The sequence below is a fragment of the Poeciliopsis prolifica genome, unplaced genomic scaffold, assembly GCF_027474105.1.
Source record: "Poeciliopsis prolifica strain line A6 unplaced genomic scaffold, Auburn_PproV2 SCAFFOLD048, whole genome shotgun sequence".
Lineage (NCBI taxonomy): Eukaryota > Metazoa > Chordata > Actinopteri > Cyprinodontiformes > Poeciliidae > Poeciliopsis > Poeciliopsis prolifica.
The window spans coordinates 1,967,172-1,983,244 of record NW_026562423.1 but is presented as its reverse complement, the minus strand read 5'-3'; the positions used below and the strand labels follow the sequence as shown (position 1 = coordinate 1,983,244).

Sequence of the window (16,073 nt, the reverse complement as noted above, 5' to 3'; positions counted from 1 at the left end):
TGTGGCCAACACAGACTGGATGACTTTGTAGGCCTGTAGTGCCGTTGTCAAGGTTACAGTTCTAAAACAGCTCAGAAAATCAACGCCATCGTTCACAACTTATCCTCCTTTTCACTGATTGACTTTGTTGAAATTCTGCTGCGGAAATCAAACTTAATGGAAGAAATTTCAAATGGAGCGCTGAAAGGATATGTGAATTAAGTGGTATAGCGTAGCAAGACAACGCAAAGGCTGCTTCTGGACTGGAATAGGTGGCAGTGCCTTTTTATAATAGGTAGTTTTCGTTTGGAAAATGCTACATGTAGATATTTGGAGAAGAATGTTTGAAAAGGACAGCTTATTATTTCCATGCAATAGCAGTTTTTAATAGGCTTGCACTTTTAGCCATTTACGTTATATATTGACCATGCTTTCACAAAATCCGATTTACTCATCATGGTGCTTACAAAAACTTTTGAAATACTTGGTGATGTCATTTAGTTCTCTGAAAACAAAATCTCTGGACAACACCCATGGTATAAATCTAAGTAACACCACTTGTCAAAGAGAAAATACATAACCATTTTTGCTGCATATTGCATAATTCAGGGGTGAAGATGGCCAGACTGCAGCCTTCCTCTCCCTCTGAACTGCCAGTTCTGGTAACTTCAGGTGGGTGGTTTAATGGGTTCGTGGCTGAAAGTCAATGCTTCAGCGGCGGAAATCAAACAGAGCTGTGATTTATGGGAGCATTAGGGTTTTTCTATTCACAACTCAATAAAACGCAAGGGCATTTTGAACCAGTAAATCTATAATTGGGATGTTTATTTCTCCATGCCGTTTGTGAGATTTCTTTGAAGCCTAATCCATTAGCAGCCGAATTTAAAATTGATCCTCATTGTCTTTGCAGATGTGCTGCTTTTTCAAAAACAGGAAAATGAAATATGGCCAGGACAGAAAAGCAGCAGCTCTGAATGTTGTTTACCGTTGTGTTCATCTTTTACAGACGGCTGCAGGTAGCGGGCTGACCATAATGACGGGCTTTTGTTTTGTGTTTAAGTTCTTGAACAAAGATTCCTCATTAAAAACAGACTTCACACTGAGTTGTCTACTCACGCCAGTGTAAGTGCCGTCTCAGGCCTCACTTCCTTTCACTTTCTCTCCTCTTGGCAGCTCTTTCCAATTGTCACTTCTCTTACTCATGACTAATTTGCACTTTCAGCGTGGATGAATGACTAACCCTCACACATTTGTTGACGCTTCTCTATCAGTGTCTGGATTTATTTCAGCACCGCATACTTCAAGTTCCACAGTTTACTTTAAAAACATCTCTCTGCCCATGTATTCATGTTGACTGTATATGCCAATGTTGTGAAATAGTGTTTGCTCCCTAACAGATTTCTTCTGTTTTTTTTTTTTTTTTTTTTTGAAAATAGGTCAGTTACATTGTAAGGTTAGAAAGCATCACCAGTATTTTTCACCTCATGCCATAGCATGTCATTCAAATTTAAGTCTGGACTTAAAGGTGAGTAGCTACTGCAATTTTACCAAAAAGGTAACTAATCAAAGTTAATTCATGATTTAAAGGGCAACATTATGCATTGTCCAGGAATACATTGCCATTTTTTGAGAAATGAAGCAAAATAAATTTCACTTTGTAATTTAACGCCTTGAAATTGGACTTTTGTCTCTTTAAGACACTCCTGCTCTTTCTGAAGAAGTCATCACTCTTTAACAACATTTTTACCAGCGTTGCATTGAGAAATTGCTACTATAATGTGCTCAGCAGATGTGCATTTCCACCAGGTGTTTGCTAATTGCTGCTGGCTAGTCTGAAGGAGCTGAATGGCAGAGTGACAGGGGAGGGCTGCTCTGCGAGGCAGAAGCCTGGAAACTGGAGATTTGACCTAGCTCCGCAACTGAATGGCTGCCATGGAGTACAAACAATTTCTCAAACATGCATGAAAGAATCAAGGCAACACTCCAGGTATGGTTTTGATGAGGGAATAACATAGCATGATGTAAAGCTTTAAAAAATGTTCTATTTTACATAACACAACCCCTTTAAGACTTTCACATAGGACATAGTAGGTCAGCTAGCTTTTTAGCAATTTGCCTTTGTCAATAAAATCATCATTTTGAGAGCTGTTTATCTAGTTATCTTTCACTTAAAAGTCTAAGAATAGGGCTTAAAGTTTAATGTAGCAAAACATGATCCTAATAATTAAGATCAACATTTCACAGGATTTTTCATGTCGATATTAAGAGCCTCTTGTCAGGAGGCCCTGCTGGGACTGTGAAAATAATCTAATCCCTTGCAAATAACACAAAGAGCTGAATGCAACAAAGACTTACAACCACAACAACAAAGCCCTTCACCGCCTCACACGCCTCCATAACAACCAGCTCCAGCAGTAGTTGGACTGCGCTCATTAGAGCCGTTTGGTCTGCAGTTATGTAAGATGTAGTCCTGCCATTTAGTTTCCATCTTAGTAGTCGTGCAAGGTGGCATGGAGGCAGGTTTCTGTCCCCAGGATCTAACAGACCAAACAATAAGACTTTCAACACTCCAATTATGTTGGAAGAAGCAAAACGGAGCTGATCGCTCCTTTATATTTTAACATTATAATGTCATTACAGTAGATTTTTCCCCATTCTGACATTTCATAAAACCTTGCGTGCAAAGTTTGCTGTTGTATAATATATTTGCATTTGTCATTTTCAAAACTGAAAAATATATTGTGTAACAAAATTATAACAAGAAAAAGATATTTTTAGAACAAGTTTTAACCTGATATGCTGATGCACGGGGCTGTTGCAGATCTTAACACTGCAAAAACAAAACCTGAGGTATTTTTGGTCTAGTTTCTAGTAAAAATATCTCCGTACATTTGAAATAAAATCAATTGTAAGACTTTTAAAGGCCCTATTAAAGTCTTAATAGTAAAATTTCAGATAATAGAAATGTACAAAGAAAATGCAGGGGACTGAAACTGAAATTTTTGTGGCTCTTGGCGGCAGATTGGTGCTTCTCACATGGTACTTGGCTCTAGCAACCAAGAATTAGAAGCTTGTTAGCGGTAGCCTTAACCGCCTCGGGTCTCAGAACGCGGCGAGTGAAGATGTGTGCAGACGACTCAAACATATGCCTGGTACGGAAGGCGAGTGAGAAAAATTCTTCATGAAGGTATGAGATTAACCAGCTGTCTAAACAGCCAAAGCGAAATTTAAGACCTGTAAGTGACGTATTTAAGGCCAACTAGCGTCCTCGTTAATTAACTTAAGAAATTTTAAGACCTTCATTTTAAATAAATTAATTCAAGATGGTTTAAGGATGCACAGGCACCACAAGACAACAATTTAGACCTCAAATAGAGAATTTTTTACTTTGTCTTTTATTGTTGTGAAGATTTCACTTCAGTGGTCTGTGTGAAACGTCTAACAGCAGATGGCTTCTTGTCGTAGCAGAAAAAGAAATTCCCTTGCAAACACATGAAAACACTTCTTTTAACTAATAATGTCCTTTCATTTTTTTTTAAATGATGCCTGCTTTTTATTGTGATTGAATGTGATTGATTTACTGTGAACAAAGGTTTATGTCGCTGTTGCTTTCAATGTTGCCAGTTCACCATCAAAGGATGGCGAATCAGATTCACTGATAAATCCATAAACATTTTCATAAATCTGGTGGGGAAAAAAAGGGAAATGAACATTTCTCCTTGTGCATACATTGTTTTAGTCATAAAAGTACACAGAGTTTTAATGCATCTGGGTTTTGGACTAGGAGGACTGTGCCTCAGCCAATTTTGGAGGCATCATACTTGGACTGAGTTATTAGCTTTGGTTTGGCTGAATTCGAGTCATTTTAGGGCCAAACTTCTTTTATGAGCTGACTTTTGATTCTGTTTAGATGGATCAGACATTTCTAATGAAGGAGTGGAAGGATCAAACCGGTGAAGATTGATCGAAAATGCATTTTGTCTTTCGTTCCTTCCATTTTAGGAACATAAAAAATGGAAGAATGAAGTATGAGGTGGAGCCTGAGAGATTGAGCTCTTCTCAAAAGTGCACTTCTGGAGACTTTCCGTCAGAGTGATATAAAACATTTTAGTCCTGAGAAGACCTCTTATGAATTATAGCATCTCACAGGAGATTGAAAAGGACAGTTGTACATAGCCTCTCTCAGTAACATGACATATTTGCATTCTACCACCCAACTGGTTTTACCCAATCAGATCAGTGCTCGAGCTTATAGGAAAGCTGGAGCTGGGGAAAAAAATGTAATCTGAAACACAAAACATTGTTCATCTCTTCAATTAATTACAAAGAATTAGGAACTGATAATAGCTGAGCTGCATCATGCTGAGTTGTGAAGAAACTGTACTGGTGACATTATTTTATGCTATATATATATATATATATATATATATATATATATATGTATGTATGTATGTATATATAGCGCTGAATGCAAATGATGATCAAAGTCAATATAATCAAAGTTTTTTTGTAAACCACAAAAAAACATTACATTGCAATGGCAAAAATAAAGAGAAGTAGTGAACAGTTCCAGTTCAGACCAGAATGATCAATGTTCCAGTAATGAGCAATCAAAGGCAACTAGAAACAAATGGGGTTTCAACCTTGATTTAAAGAAAGTGTTTCAGAAGTCTAGTACATTTTCTAGAAGTTCACTCCAAACAATGGAAAAGGAGTTCTAGCTTTCTACTTTATTAAAAACACAAGTTGCCAGTCCAGAAGACACATAGCGCTTTATTATTTAAAATTTACAGTCTCAGGGGATATTAAGCTCAACTAAATCCTAAGTAGGGTACACCAACAGTACCATAGGGACAAAACCCAAGTCTCACTTTCCACACAATTTACAATTGCGCACTGCTATGTGTCGATGTCTCCCATGATCCCCCAACATATGTTACAACCTTGTTGTTGTAACATGACAAAATGTCACACGCAAGTCACATCACTTGGCAAGAAACGCAAACTCATGACTAAAATCACTAAAAACAGTCTCAGACCTCTTCGTCAAAACCTTTCGGGTACATAAGCAGAGCTCATCTGAGCCTGTTGGCCAGTTAAAGCAGAAACATACTTGACGGAGAAAATCTGGAAAGCGTACACACGGCTCGTACCCCCTTAAACGCACCCTTCACCTATGTTGAGAGAAGTTCAGAATTAAAAACCGAGATCAAACTCGATGAAGTTTTAAAAGGCTCAGAGGAGCTGAGAGAGGGGGCACGGGGCGCAGCAGCAGCACAGAGAGAGGGTGTTAAAGTAAAGTTTTTGGCGAGTAAACTCTTGCTTTCTCAAGTCTTAAAAATGCTCTCTGAAATCCCACTCGGCTCTCCAACTGAGCCTATGCTTTATTTTCTCCCTTTTTTCTTCCCCCTCGCTCCTGCTCTTTTTTTCCCTCTTTTTCTCCTTGTTCTTCCTCCTTCACTAGGTTTGGAGGCTGTCAAAGATGGCACACACACACACGCACAAACACACCTCTTGGCTCTTCAGCATTTCTACCCCAGAGGAAGAAAGAAAGAAAGAAAAAATGGTAACGGGTTAAGGGGGGAAAAGTGGCAAGAAAAGATGAGAGGAGGGCCAGAAGACATATTCTGCTGATTAAGTAAGTGTTTGCTTCAACCTTCATTACCTGAAAGCCACAGCAGAGCCTGAGCCTGTGCTTTGCAGATATACCACAGCAAAGGTTTCTATTCCTCTTTTCACACTCAAGACTTTTTACTGGGATTCCACACAATGGAACAACAGAAAGTGGTGCATAATTGTGAAGTGGAAGAAAAATTTCTTTCCCAGGAAAAACTTTTGCCGTGTAGAGCAATGTTCCCCCACCCAAATACCAGCATCCCACTGTCCTGCTGCATATCTCACTGCTACTACTGTTCACCTTATTTAACTGAACTGGTCATTAGCAAGTGTCTGTAGAGTTTAATGACATGTTGAAGTCATTAGTATCAAGTGTGGCAAAGCAGGACACATGTAGAAAGCTAACCCTACACACAGCGGTGACATCATGTGTCACACCTGGTGGTTTGGTAGATTAGGGGACACACTTTCACACTGCACTGTGTCAAACAAACCAAACCCTTTGAAAAACCTGTGGTGCTGAATAAAGAGCTATTGAAGGAAGCAACATGAAAACCTCTGAACAAGACACTGAGTGGAACTTTCTTCTTCATAAAATGTAAACAACAATGGAGTGGCGTCAGATTTTAGCGGTTATAGGATTTCTCTAGTCTCTGTTAAAAGACCAGGAGCCATTTCTATCACTAGCTCTGGACCCACACATTTGTTTTGGTTGTATTTACCCAGAATTCACTGAACTATAGTTGGCTTCCTGAGTTCACTTTGTAGGCAGACAAGAGTTCAGTCTTGTCAGAGTGCGATTGTGCGTTCACACCTACCCGGATAAACCGGACTTTCTATGCAAAGAAATAGAAAGTGGACTAAGTAGGGCTGATGTGAATGCACTCTTAATGAAGTGCAATGAGTTACGTGTTTGATTTGTAAAAACGTATGGTATGAATGGTTTTGCAGTGTTCAGCACAAAAGAGAGTGAACTAGAACCAATTGAAAAACAAAGCCAGGAGCTAATTTAACTCAAACTGACCCACACTCTTGGGAGTTAGATTTTAACATGACGACAAACACCTCCCCTGGCCAGGTGTCCTCCCTCTCTGTTGTGCACGGTGTAATCCTCAGCTCGGATCATTGTGAGCAAAAGGATACAGAGCACAGGACTTGTTGCCAAAGTCCCTCCTCCTCCTCCGTCTTGGCACGACATCCAGTTCCCCGCCAGTGAGGAGACACCTACGGGAGTCCTGTGGAAGGACGTGTGTGTATGCCTGTGTATGTGAGAAAAGAGCTGGTTACACAACCTCGCTCTCGCTCTCTTTATCATCCACAGATTCTGCAGGAATCGTTGGCAAAACCAGCACACAGGCAATGTGTTGGGCAAAACATCACTCAAAGCGCGCACCCCCGGGGGTCTTCAATTAGACTCTAAATACCTCACCAAGCATCGAGGGGTCTTAATTACTTCAGACTGTTGAGAAAGACAGCAGACCGGCTCAAGCCAAGGGCTTACCGAGGATATGCCTGTTTAGAATAGACTCTAAAGCCTGAAGTCAGAGGGGCTTTCCTGTGCTGTTGGTCTGGAGCTACAGACAGAGGAAGCCCTCTCTGTGCATCAGAACTGGCTGCTGTTGCTGCTGGTGTGCTGCGGATATATTTATAGCTGGAGGGCGAGCGACTACTGCAGGATTAATTCTTGAAGCAGAGAGCGCCGAGAGAGGCAGAGGCAGCAAAGGTCCACGGATCAAGTGAGGAAGAGTTAAAAATATAGCTGAGGCTGAGTGTATTTGCTCTCTTGGATACAAAGCGTTGGTACGCAAACAGACCAGGGTCCACACACATTAAAGACTCAGAAACCCATTGATCAGAGTTACGACTTATAAAATCAACGACCTTTTCTTAAATCAGCAAAAAAAACATTGAAGGCCAAACTGGAAGAGAGGACACGTCAATGCAAGGAACACCAGAGCAAACACGAGTTTGTATTTCTGGCCTTATTAGGGAATCGTATTCATTTCTTTGTACTGTGCAACTCAAACTGAAACTCAATAGACACCTTAGCCTTCAACCTGATCGAGGACCCAAAACTGACAGTGCAACTCAATCGGGACCAAGTTTGGTCCTCAAAAGAAAGACTTGTTTTCAAAAAGTTAGAGGACTGTAACAGCAGGATTAAATAAGACACAGACTATCAGAGACACTCAGAGACACTCTCCAGTTAATTGTGGGAGCTTCCAAGGTGGTCCCAGACCAGAAGGAATAAACAGTCCCTTCAGCGACTTCTGAGTGGGAGGCACCCCAACAACCAAGGACGTGAGGAGGACCAGGGTACTAGGTCTTGATCAGTTGCCCAAACCATTGAATCGGTTTCAAGAACTTTTGTGGAAATAGCCAGGCTTATCTGGAAATCACTGTAGAGTCTAAATGTACTAATCAGGTTCTTATGTTTATCTTAGAAGGGGATGAGATGGCTTTGTTTGCAGCAAGAGGTAAAGCAATCATAAAACTAAATGAGAAAAAACTAAATTACAATGTCGAATCAAATTATGAGAATTGTTGCTGTGAATCATAAAAAACACTTTACAAGACCAGAGGTTAGAATTATGTCCAGTCATAAAGAATCCCAAGAGTCAGTCCGTACGACTCTCATCCCTCTTTGGTACATTGGTTGAACTTCAACTGGGCCAATCACCGAACAGAAGGAGAAGTTGTGAACGATGACAATGATGTTATTTGCTGTTTTAGAACTGTAGTCTACCTAAGGTTGCAATTTGAAAATGGCACTGGAGGAAGTGGACGAAATTATTCAGTTCCTGTAGGTCACGCTTCCAAATGTTGAGCAATTACAACCAAAGGCATGCTTAAGACATTTTAATGCTGGGAAAGATGTTATGGCCGTATTCCTCACTGGGTTGTTTACAGTGTACGCAATTTCCAGCAAGCTTCATCGAGTAGCCGCACTACACATGTTACAGCCAAACGTTAGTGACTGGGTAAAATCATATCCAGTCGTTTCAAACTTCAACAGAGTCCACACTTCTAGCAAGCAATCGTTTCTCAATAGCCAACAATCCAGAACCTGCGTACAAAGCAAAGTGTAGAACAATGGGCTGGTTTTTACAAGGCTAAGCGTTTTATGTCTGATGGTAAAAAGCTGCTCAAGAAATCGCAGCAAACATCAAATTAGTGCAGCAATCACTCAACAGGAATAAGTTCATAGACTTAACTACCTTTAATCAGGAAGAAACTTCCAGCAACCAGGCTTAGAATATACCAAAATTGGTAGGTTGCTAGGAGTACGGGAAGGGGAGTTGGTCAAGTAGAGTGCCATTGAAATTCATCCAAATCTGACAGACTCAAGAAAGGTTTAGTTATCCCCTCGTGCAGTATTACCTTGCTAAATTAAAACAATATTTCATGTCTTTATCAGACATTATTTTGAAGTGGTCACTGACCTGGGGACAACTTTAGCAACCACACAAACTGTAAAGATTCATTCACATGACAGGTTTCAGTAGAAATCTCTCAGAGTTAAAAACCCCTAATTTCTAACTAATGCAACTAAAAACCCAAATTTGAAGTAATCTATATTCTTAACAAGACTGCATTGTACTGTTCATACACAGGGCTCTCTGTGGGGAGGCTGGACCAACAAATTAAATGTTTGAGAATCCCAGACTTGGATAATAGTATCATAGATTGCCTCTACTCCCTGCAGAGGCCACTGGGCTCTCATGTAAGACCTTTAAAGATTTGACATTTGCAGACATGGAAATCAGCTGTGATCAGTGCCAGACTGAGCAAGATCACACAGAAAGGGTGCGGGGGGATGAGTGGAGAGGGGAAGGGAAGGGAAATGAAGTCTGGGAGTGAGAGTATCCTGTGCGAACGTCAGCGTTGTGGACAAGGTTCCTGGAGGAATTTGAGGAGGAGGACAGCTTGACTGTGTCTCAATTAAAGCAGTGACAAATGAGGAAAGACGAGCGGGGGGCGGGAGGGAAGAAGGTGAGATGTAAAGCAGGAGACGAGGCAGAGGGGATGGGATGGATGAGTGAAGTGATAGATGTATGGGCAGGACAGTGGAGGTGTGGGAGGGAGGCAGACAGGAACAAGAGGAACAAAGGTAATCTGAGGGACAACAGGGCAGCTGTCTGAAACCTTCAGCACAAAGAATTATCAACCAAGGTAACGGCTCTGTGATGCTAAATGACTCCAGTAGTGGCAACTGATTTGATCCAATATGGACTTTGGACCAGATATCAACATCATCCAATGATTGGACTCTCCTCCAGCGGTGGCTGAAAGGTCTATCTAAGAAGTGGTTCACCATTATGTTCATCTGCACAACCTTCTTCACGAAGATCAACTGAAATATAGCTAATCCTTCAAGCAATACCTGAGCAGGATATGTATAATTTATAAATGCTCAAGGTCACTAGGACGGATATTGCTGCGCAGGAATAGCATATTTTTAAACACCCACTAACATTTATTGTATGGTCAGTTTAATGAGAGAAATGATTGTAGTTTGCTTACAGAGAAGAAATAATAATAAATGTATTCATTAAGTTAATTTTAGTATCAATAATAGATAGTTTATATTATTTTAGTAGCAGAAGGATGCCTTTCTCTTTGAAATAGATGTCACTGGATCATTTTATATGCTTATGTTTTAAATTTGTGTGAATACAACTTTTTTTTTCAAAGAAAGGACACTACGACAACAGTTTATAGAGTGTAGTTGTACTTAACAGGAAAACTTTGACACAATATACTAGTATTTAAAAGGTAGCAAAAACATAAACAGCAGCTGCTTTTGCCAATCATCGTAATGGTGATAAAATGCAAATACAAAAAGGGTTAAAAAAAAAAAGTTTTTTAAAAATTCCACAATTGTATGAAAAATATCCCAGTCTTATTTTATTTAATTTTTTTTGTTGTTGTTTGGGTCACATGTCAATCTTTCATGCGCACATGTGATGCAAAACTGCATCTGCCCAGGAGCAGCATACTGTTAAAGGTAAGTCTTGATTAATTACGCTAATACCAAGTATTTTTGCCACTGAATTTCACACATTTTGTGACATGCTTTGGTTTTACATGCTATACAAATGTTTTACACACAAACAAAACTACAGCGTTAGCACTATTAGGCCCATTGGTCTATTGTGCTCCTTTTTTTTCCCCTCAGTGGTCTGTTCAGAGTTATTACCTCAATAGCTAGTCACTAAATCTTTATGTGAAAGGGTTCCGGGTTAGAAAATGTGAGTATTTTCTAGATATTTAAACGTATATATGTGAATTATCTTATTTTCCAACTATGAACCAAGAAAAACAATCTCAAGTGGCTCTTTCTTCTTTGCAGGTCTGAATCAATAATACACCCTGGCAACAGAAACGATTCAATAAACCTGTGTGTCTTCGATGGTTGCTATTAACCCCAAGGAAAGGCTCAATACACAAGCGGGGCAGGTATCAGTGATCTAATTATAACAGCCGCACGCTGCAGGAACTGTCACAGGAAGTCAGAGGCTTTTCTTCCCTGACACTCGTTAAGAGTAATCAGCTGGAGGTTCTGAGGAGCAGGAGCACTGGAGAGCACGACCAGAGGGCCAAGGTGTGTGCACACATTGGACCTGAGCTGACTGGAGCTTTGGCAATGGGACATTTGGGATCCCCAAGTTTTGGCGGCTCAAAATAAGGATTTACTGATTTTAATAAATGGGTGATTTGCAAAAGTTGTTTTTAAATAAAGAAATATATTTTCAGTAAAATATATTTCACAGGAAATAGCCTCACATCACTATGAGGCTATTTATGAACAAACACAATATTTTGAAGCAATAGTGTCTTACTGCTAACATAACTCTTCATCCTCAGAACAACAAAAGGAAACGCTGGCATGTTTTATGTGTATGTTAAGCACCTAGCATAGCTGATATAGTCTTTGTAGTCTAATTGTAAGTTTATTGCTCTGTTTTTATGGAATCAGACATTTTTGGAACTTCGGCTCAGTTCACCCTTTAGTCAGTTTATACCCTCAATCAATCTATGGTGACCATAAAAAAAAAAGGAAAAACGTGTCCCAAAACTGGCTATTTCATTTGCCCCTGCATATGAAGGGGCAAATGAGACTGCAGCTCCAACAAACCCAACTGCACCACACAGACCACAACTCCAGGCGGAGCACACACAATCACTCACACCGCGCTGTTGCTTCCACCACCTTGGAAGTTGAGAAGAAGTTTCTTACCTTCCACAGGTGCGACTGAGCAGACTTGGATCTGTTGTTCTAAATTTAAAACAAAAAAGGATATGGGTTGCACACCATTTTGAGACACCAACTCCGGGGGCGCGTGGTTTGTTTCAGGTAGAAGAAAACCACGGGGGCCAGCGTGGGGTAGGGCAGGCTCTCCCCACCGCCGTGCGTCGAACCCTCGTCCCCTGCCACAGAGATCCCGTCGGGCGCCGGAGAGGCCGGCTCCATCACCAGCTCGCCGCCGCCACCGCCGACGCCACCAACACACTCCACGGCTCCCGTTCCCAGCCCGGAGAGGTCGTTCAGCCGGATGAAAGTCCTTGGCAGAGAGGAGCGACCCTCTAAGCCCCTGGCGTCGGGGAGCGCGGAGACACTTCCCCCATCCTCGGCCATCACTCAGCTCCTGCGGGTGATCAGGTGGTGGATGATTAAGTGTGGAATTTCATCCTACTGAGCCAACTTTATGAAATAAATAATAATAGCTTTGTTTTGTGTTAGTTTTGTTAAACTAACGCTAAAGTCTAACTAGATATAAAATTTTGATAAATTTACAGTCTGAATGTAAAGAAGGAAAAGATTATTTTACAAACGCTTAAAAAAAACCACTTTGGAAGGTATTGTATTCTAGTTGTTAAAATCATTTTAATTTGATTTAGTAGAAGATGTTTCTTTAATTATCCAACAGCTCTTGTTTTTCCATCATTTGCAGGTTCAGGAGAGAGCAGTGAGACTGACATGCTTATGGATTACAATGTGACAGAAAGCAGAGTGGCGAAAGCAAACACCATCTGATAGCATATCAAGTAACACGACATTTTTCAGTTTCCCAAGCAACCATTTCTTTTTAACATTTTAATGTGCGAGGGAAAAAAAGAATAATAAATGAGCGAATAGGAAGGTTTTCTGCGATTAAGTCGAAGTTCTGTTCCACAGAAAAATCTGCAAACGCTGAACCGCAAATGGATGGGGAGTCGCCATCTGAAAAGTTTACTTTTAAGACTTTTGGTTGAAAAAAGTTTGTTTCTGGACAAGAGATACACAGAAACAGCACAAATGCCAATGCTTAAGTCGAACTTGCTCGCAAATTCAGCAGAACTGCGGATTTATCAAATGGCAGTCATCATGCATTAGACATTTCACACAACCCTCTTGGATTCAACACTTGTTATTGGTTTTATGTCAGGTTTGATGTCTGGACCCCTAAACCCATTCTAAGACCCTCACCCTAAAGCATTTTTGCGATATTTGTTAAGATTAAAACAAGCATGTTTTCCTAACATAGTTTTAGTTTTCAGGGATTAAAAAAATATTTTGGACGGTGTTAAATATTTTTACTTATTCATAATGATTTCGATTTTAATCAAGTATATTAGTTTCAATAGACTTGAACAATGATGTACATTCTCATTGGGAAGTTTATTTTGGTGATAATTGAATTTTTTCATGAACAGTGTCCACTGTCCAAAACATTACCAATGAATTTCTTTCAAGGAAGATTTAGTGCATATTTTTAGAGGCTATTACAGAAACCTTCATTTTATCTGCTGGAGCAAATATGTGGGATTACGTCCAGGCTAAGGCACTTCAGCATGACGTTAGCATCCAGCTCTCAGAAAGGAGATTTGCGTTCTCAGAAAAGTTTTCAACCGTTTCAAACTTCTCAGCAACAAGCTTTATGCCTTCTTCTACCTTGTCGTTTCTTTTCAGCATAAGCAAAATGCGGAAAAAAGAGAACAGTAATAACAAAAAAAAAAACAAACAAACAAACAAAAAAAAACCTACTCAAATTTACTGGCTAGCTACACGGTAAATAAAAATGTATCTAGTCCTCGCGAGCTGCATATGCAAAGAATATCACAGGTTAGCTCTTCCTACGCCGACTTGGAGGCCCAGGAACCACGACAGCGCAGTCTCATTTCTTTCTCATTATGTTCTATTAAGCTTCAAATATAAGATAAAGAAGTTAAAGACCGAGAGAAAGCATCAAACAGTACAAATAATCCGTTAGTTTTTTAGTCCAATTCTTCTGAATCATTAGCCTAGCGAAGCCTTAGCTTCGCTCAGGATCGGCGTTACCGGCACTGCCACCTGCTGGCATGGAATAGTCATTGCTGCTGTTTTGACTGAACTTGCAGACCGCGCACAGAAACAGAGTCAACAAGGGTAGAAAAAATATCTCAAATGAAATATAGATATACCAGTATATAGGCCAAGGCCTCGATTGAGTGAGATTTTTTTTATTGTAGTTTGGAGGGGATGAGTTTGTTTAATTGCCATAATACTGATTCATAAAAACCGCACACAACTTGCAGCACCAATTTTACTGTCTGCCACACAGAATTCATCTGTGCAAAAATAAATAAATAAATACTTTAAACAACTTGGATTCTCAAGTGCACAATGGTTTGCAGAGAAATAATATTTTACTATCCAAAAATATGCACATTTTTTTGCATCTTATTTTCCTTAGGTCCCACTTCACTTTGACCAGATAGTTTGCAAAGAATAACTGACAAAATTTCAAACGGAATTAATTATTTTTTATATACATTATCGCGCTGCTTACTGAGCCTCTCTATTCCTCTTAAACAGAAACAAAGCGCCGATCGCCCGCAGTCCGTAGTATCCGCTTCCTACACTTGAGCAGCATCCTCACAATAAAACCTCCCATCATGTGTTGCTTCAATGTCGTTATTTTGTCGCAAAGATATACCGCTCGATTCTTTCTCTCTGTCCCTCTCTTTTTATTTGATTTTATTTATGTATTTTTTCTTTTTTTTTTTTTTTTTACCTGTTATGGACTCTGTAGATGTGCCAAACGCGCGCTCTGTCATCACATGATCAGTTTCTGTCCGAGCCGTAAAGTCCGCACCAGCCTGGGGGAGAAAAAAAACTCCATTTGCACAAAAAAGAAAAAAAGAAAAAAGGAAAGACTAAACGAAGGAGAAATGAACAGCGTGCTGTAGGAAGACTATCAAAAAAAAGAAAAAGAAGGAAAAAACCAAACAAAAAAAAGCGGAGACCCTTTCTCTTCTTGTGGGTTTGGTGCGTCAAGCGGAGCGTATATAGTTTCCAGGTGGTGCGCCGCGCCGCGCCGCGCTCTGCTGCAGACGCGGTGCGCTCAGGCCGCGGTCTCTCCCCCTCCCTCCCCCCCCAAACCCCCAGAAGGCGCCTCTCCGGGAGCTCTCACCAACACCTCATGACCATGTCATGTGGAGGGAAAAAAAATAAAGAAAAACAAATCAATAAATAAAATTAAAAAAAATCCCATGAAACCTTGTTGTTGTTTTTTTTTATTATTATTGGAATGATGACGCCGCGCGCAAACTTCCTTCTTCCCAGGACTAGCAGAGGAGAGGCTTCTTTACAAAAAGCAGAGAGGAGAGCAATGACCAATCCCGGCTGGCTTTCCTCATTCGGGAAGAGAATCCAGACGCCGATTTCCCTGCCCGCTGGTTCCTCAGGAGTTATGCGTTCTTAAAAGATCCATGGAGATGCTGCTGCTGCTGCTGCTGTTGCTGCGCATCCTCGTCGCTGCGCACTGAAAGCCTCGCGCGCGCCCCCACCCCGCCGGCGCCCCCACCTCCTCTCCTCCTCCGCTGCTGCTTTGCGCACATGAAAGTCCGGCTGCTCCTGCTCTCGCGCTGGTCTGCTCCAGACTGCGTCGCTCGGTTCCGTCCATCCGCGAAGCTCTCACAGCTGGATCATGATGGGAGAGAGAGAAAGAGAGAGAGAGAGAGAGAGAGAGAGAGAGAGAGAGAGAGAGAGAGAGAGAGATGGGGTGGGGGAAGTAGTGGTGGTGTGTGGGTGTCCTCCAAAACTTCTCGCTGCCTCTTCCTCCGCCCCGGCGCGCGGACAGATCTGAGCCAATCGGAGCGCGCGGACGCTCGAAGCTCCCGCCTCTCCGGTCGGGCTGGGTTCGAACCGAGAGAGAGAGAGAGAGAGAGAGAGAGAGAGAGAGAGAGAGAGAGAGAGAGAGAGAGAGAGAGAGAGAGAGAGAGAGAGAGAGAGAGAGAGAGAGGGTACGGGCGAAACAGCTGGAATCCTAATGTCCGCCGACAGCCAATGAGAAGCGAGGTAGTGACGGCATGCCGAGGAGCGCAGCGGCGCGATTGGTGCAGAGGGATTTACGAAGGGAAAGTTTGAGGAGGACGAGGAGAAGGGGGGAGAAAAAAAAAGTTAAGGAAAAGAAGTAAAACATCTCAAAATCAAAACACAGACACACACACAT

At 41.2% G+C, this 16,073-nt stretch overlaps 1 protein-coding gene across 17 annotated transcripts in view; it reads right to left on the bottom strand.

The window, feature by feature from the left end:
* Positions 1 to 15,718, bottom strand: part of cacna1g (calcium channel, voltage-dependent, T type, alpha 1G subunit) — a 237,074-nt gene extending 221,356 nt beyond the window's left edge. For 12 of the 17 annotated variants that reach the window (XM_055057661.1, XM_055057662.1, XM_055057656.1 and 9 more), the window contains exons 1-2: positions 14,634 to 15,710; positions 11,902 to 12,245 (exon numbers count right to left, since the gene is read on the bottom strand). In XM_055057661.1, the coding sequence (XP_054913636.1) occupies positions 11,902 to 12,235 (334 nt within the window). In that variant the 5' untranslated portion in view covers positions 12,236 to 12,245; positions 14,634 to 15,710. Of the gene's footprint in view, positions 1 to 11,901; positions 12,246 to 14,633 lie in introns of all 17 variants that reach the window. The other 5 variants (XM_055057671.1, XM_055057672.1, XM_055057657.1 and 2 more) reach the window with 4 other exon arrangements.
* Positions 15,719 to 16,073: the final 355 nt, after the last annotated feature.